General features: G+C 40.3%; 1 protein-coding gene across 2 annotated transcripts in view; it reads left to right on the forward strand.

Moving 5' to 3' along the window:
- Positions 1 to 4,604, forward strand: part of LOC125039525 — a 13,158-nt gene extending 8,554 nt beyond the window's left edge. For both annotated transcript variants that reach the window (XM_047633552.1, XM_047633553.1), the window contains exons 4-5: positions 22 to 155; positions 2,354 to 4,604. In XM_047633552.1, coding sequence (XP_047489508.1) covers positions 22 to 155; positions 2,354 to 2,782 — 563 coding nt within the window. In that variant the 3' untranslated portion in view covers positions 2,783 to 4,604. The remainder of the gene's footprint in view (positions 1 to 21; positions 156 to 2,353) is intronic.
- Positions 4,605 to 5,000: the final 396 nt, after the last annotated feature.

A 5,000-nucleotide genomic window follows, 5' to 3' on the forward strand; every position in this document is an offset into this window, starting at 1 on the left:
CTTGTGAAATTCAATTTTCAGGAAATCCATATGCACCATGTAGCATCTTGGATGAAGTCAGTGATAAACTCATTGTAGCTGTCCCTGGCCAGTGTCAGGTTCAGAAGTCATGGAACACCTTAAGCAGAGCTCCGGTTGCATATCAAATGCAGCAGGTAAGGTACTAATGAGGAATTTGATTTTGACAAAGGCTGTGCCCACATTGGCATCAGGCATGTACTGGCAACAAGGCTGGTGCAGGTATTTGTCCTCACTGAATATTTTTTTTAGTTAACTGATTAACTTTTCAAACATATATGTGTCCAACTTGAGTAAGACTGTGGTTGGCATGAATTGCCTTGGTATTTTACTCCTGTTATTGCCTCTTGGTACAGGATCTATTTTCCTGTGCAGTTCAAAGGAAAAACATTTACTGTTAACTTGCCTTGCTTTGCCTGCCTTGGTCTAGCTTGTTTCCAGTGCGACCACAAATGTAGGTTACAATGTCACACAACTCCATGCTTCAACAGACTAGTCATTCCTGCTGGTGTGCTGCCACTGTGGTAGTGGTCCTAAAACTAAAAGTCAGTAATGGCTTGTATAATATAATAGTCAGTAATGGCTTGTATAATTTGGCGAAAAAAGAATCAATCGAAATAGGATATGATAATTTTGGGACAAGTTAGTTGGCGCCAGCAACTAGTGGGCGGAGTTTCCTGTTCCTGCCACAAAAAATATCTCGGCAGCCTTCAGGTTCTCTGTGTGTGAGATTCTCTACTGCATGTTATCCATGAAGCACCCCTGGATTCTATCCACTTCATAGTGTTTTGAGTGGCCCTGTGTTGTTAATATGGGAAAGAACACACACTTAGAGCTGGACAAGATTACTCAGATCATTGCTTTAAAAGAATCTAGCCTGAAAATGAAAGATATCATGGCACAACTTTGTGTGAGTGGTCTGTGTGAATGTGGGTTACAGTAGCCAATCTCAGCAATGAGGTGGGATACCACCTCATTGCTGTCAACAGCCTAGGGTTCTCCCTTTATTCCTCTCGCTGTCATATGAGGATTAGCCTCTAGTTGTCGCTTCATTATGTTTATACACTGATCACTTGTCTTTTTCTTGGGCCCAGGCCTCCTTTTGTGGGTGGGAGTATCCTGACCGCTGCTCCAGTAGAACTTGGCAACCCAACGCCGCACAGAACACTCGCTCACACAAAGTTGTGCCACGATATCTTTCATTTACAGGCTAGATTCTTTCAAGGCAATGCTCTGAGAGCAATCTTATCCTGCTCTAAATGTGTGTTCTTTCCCATATTAACAACACAGGGCCACTCAAAACACTATGTGGTGGATAGAATTCAGGGATGCTTCGCGGATGACATGCGGATGACATGCGGTAGAGAACTTCACACATGGACAACCTGAGGGCTACTGAGATATCTTTTGTGGCGGGTATAGCTGCTGGTGCCATCAGCCAACTAACTTGTTCCAAAAGTTTCATAACCCATTTCGATTGATTCTTTTTTTGCCAAATTGTAGACAGGGCAGCCAGGACCCTGCCTACTGCAGCGTCGAATACTGTAATTATAATAATTGTTTTAACAACTATGACTTTCTATTTTTTTCTCTTTAACCCAACCCACACAGATTTATGTTCTGTCCCCCTATAGTTTCTTGTGAAGTTTGTTACATACAGATGGCTCCCCGTGGGCTCATCAGCAAGGAGTCTTATCAGTAGGCCCTAGTGACTGATCCTGATTTACCCATTCCTTGAATTGATGGGAAAATGTGTGTTTTTTTTTAATACAATTGATATCAATACTGTTTTTATTGTTATTGATGTTATAATTATTTAATTGTTATTAGAATTTGGTAATATTTAAGACAATGAAACAATACAGAAGACCCTTTCCAAAAGTCAAGGAAAAGGGTAAACAGGTGAGATAGGTAGTACTAATAACTGACTCCTTGGTGATTAACCCAATGGCAACGTGTCACGCCTATAGGCGTCATAACAATATGCCCGAAATGTGGCGTGCGGCTGTCCGCCGTGGCGGCGCGCCAAAGCGCCCCGAGGCAATGATTCGGCTTGAAGTACCGAATTTACGCGCTCAGAGTCGGCGCGTTGCCTCAGTTCGCCAGAGCGTAGAGTTTTTTTTTATTTTCTATACCCGTCGCCAATGGGTTAAGCACTTGTAGAGCCATCTATGTGTAAATAAACTTATATTACAGTGGGCATGACATGTATTCTTGCCATCCGGGCCGATTGAGTTTAGATGATCAATAGAGTTTCAGAATTTGCATAATTCTTTATAAACTTGTTAAATTCAGCTTGAAATATTCAGTTTTGTTTATTCTACTTTATTTTCAGTTGATTGGAGACCAATATAGTGATTATACACTAGGACTGAAGAACAACATGCCAACAAGAAAAACAGTAAATGATCATCAAAAAATAAAGGGACTTCAATCTTACAAAAGTAGCTTGAACAGTGAGAACAGAGATGTGGTGGGAAACAACATGAAATCTCATTCTACCGGCTGTCTGACCAGTAAATCAAACCGCTTCCCTGAAGCTAAAAGGGTTGTTTCCTCATCCAATTCTAGCCTAGATTCAACCAGGTCATCAGATTCTGCCAAAACTTTTGGGAAGAAAAGGAATAGATTTACGAAACTCAGTTCTGTGGGAAGTTCAGTTAATGTTCCAAGCTTGACGGATGGTTGGGTTCCTCTTGACTGGGCTCCAGACTTTGACTCCGCCAAATTATACAATTCCTCAGAATTTCCTGCGCTCAATTGAAAAAAAGGGGCAAACTGAATAGCTTTAGGTCCTGAACTGCACTTTACAGTATTATTTTATCAATATATCCTATATGATTACAGCGTTTGTCAGATTGTTTCACTCAAACCAAACCATCTTACTGGTTACTCATAAAATTGTGAAAGTTCTTTAAAGTCATCCAATGAGTTAATGGTCTAACAAAGCTGTATGCTGAGTGGCTTAGTGGGCTAAGGCTCTAGTGTGCAGGAGTTCAAGCCTCACTGATGCTGCAAATGATTAGGACCCCAAATATTCTTAGCATATGTGGAGATGGTGACCTTGAACCTATAGGTCGAGGGCTATGCATTGTTTGACATCAGGCCACCCTATATATATTTGTATATGTAGATATTCTGTGAGCAAGATCTACTTAAAAAATGTTTGTTGTAATTCACTTTTTATTTAAGATTTATTTTTAAAAAGGTCATTATGGTTGTTATTAAATTGCATGGAATCTGAATTTTCAACATATTTAGTAACCAATTTTTGTTTTATGACTTGGCATGTTTTAGGAAGTACTTATATTCTCCGAGCTTGAAGGTATTTTCATAATTTCAATCCAGTAAAGTGTGGCAGAGATCAGATTATTTAAACAGATGACTAGTGCAGCGAAATGTACTGAAAATAATGTTAATATGCTGATTCAAAGTACTAATTATATTTTTGTATAGTTGTGAATAAATATTACTGTGTCTGGAAAAAAAATAAAAAATACAATGGCTTTATGTGAATGTGCAGATATATACCAGCACTGCATGTAGTAATAGTCTGAAGAGAACCCTGTCAGATGCTGAGAATGGCTGTCACAATGTGAAATGAATCTTTCTGATTTACTAACCCAAATAATAATGAATTTTCTCATGTCTATTTATCCCATATTCTTCAACTGATGAGGAGTTCTGTTTTTCTTATGACTTCCTCTATTGTTATTATTATTGTTATTATTATTGTGATTGTCTATCCCCTCCCCCCTTATTACTACTCTTCATCCTTATTGTCCTCCATCTCATAGTACTACCTCACTCCACACCACCTATCTTCCCACCCTCGTCCTTCTACTGATTTCACCTCTGCAAACTTTTTGAGTACTCTTTTTGGCCCAGCCAAGTAGGATTAATTCTTTGTGATTCCTGCTTCAGGCACTTATTCTGACAATAACCTTTTCTTCCAGCAATATCTCCCAAAACAAGCAGGCAAAGTTTCCTTTCCCAGTTGTTCTGATCGTTCATGCCTTGTCACAGTTGCATCTGAATCCCAAACTCATGCACTATCTACCCTGACTGACCTCACTTCTCCTTTAATGCTTGCACCAGAACTGTTTCTGTCACCCTGACTGATTGTCCTGTCTATGACAAGTCCTGCACTAATATTGCCAAGAATAGCTTCTGAAGAAATTACCTCCCCCATGAAGCTTATATTGGTGGAATGTCCTGCCCTGTCTGACCATATTCAGCAATTCAGGAAATGTTGCTGTTTTGGCCACCCAGCCAAACACTGTCACTCTGCATCATGCTGCCCTCTATGTGCCCAACCTGGTCATTATCATTCAGATTGCTCTGCTTGGTCATGCTAATTATATTGGCTCACATAATGTATTTAGTAGGAGCTGCCCTGCCTACAAGTTTAAATCTGAGGTAGTAGTTCTCAAATTAAAGCTAGGTTCTACTCTATGTAAGGCCAGCTAGGTAGCACGTTGACATGGTTTTTCTCTCTCTCCCTATTCCAAGCTGTTCTTTGCTCTGCTCCCCTCCCATCTTCTCAAGATCCTAATTCTACTCATGTTTTTTTTTTTTTTTTTTATTATATATACACACACACACACACACACACACACACACACACACACACACACACACACACACACACACACACACACACACACACACCCACCCACCCACACCCACACCCACACCCACACCCACACCCACACCCACACCCCCCCCCCCACCCACCCACCCACCCACCCACCCACCCACCCACCCTTTTGCCATGATACTGTAGTGCTATATGACCTTTGATGTGTAGCACATTTATTTGTTTTAAACTTTAACCATAGCAGAAGTGAAGTATCTGACAGAAAGGTTTGTAATACTTTGGTAGCACAAGGTAAAGGAAACTGCCCCTATTTGCATCTTTTGGCTATATATCTATCCAATTATGAAGGGTCTGAGATCCTATGTAATTAGATTATATTTTA

Source organism: Penaeus chinensis, chromosome 27, assembly GCF_019202785.1.
Source record: "Penaeus chinensis breed Huanghai No. 1 chromosome 27, ASM1920278v2, whole genome shotgun sequence".
Taxonomy (NCBI): Eukaryota; Metazoa; Arthropoda; class Malacostraca; order Decapoda; family Penaeidae; genus Penaeus; species Penaeus chinensis.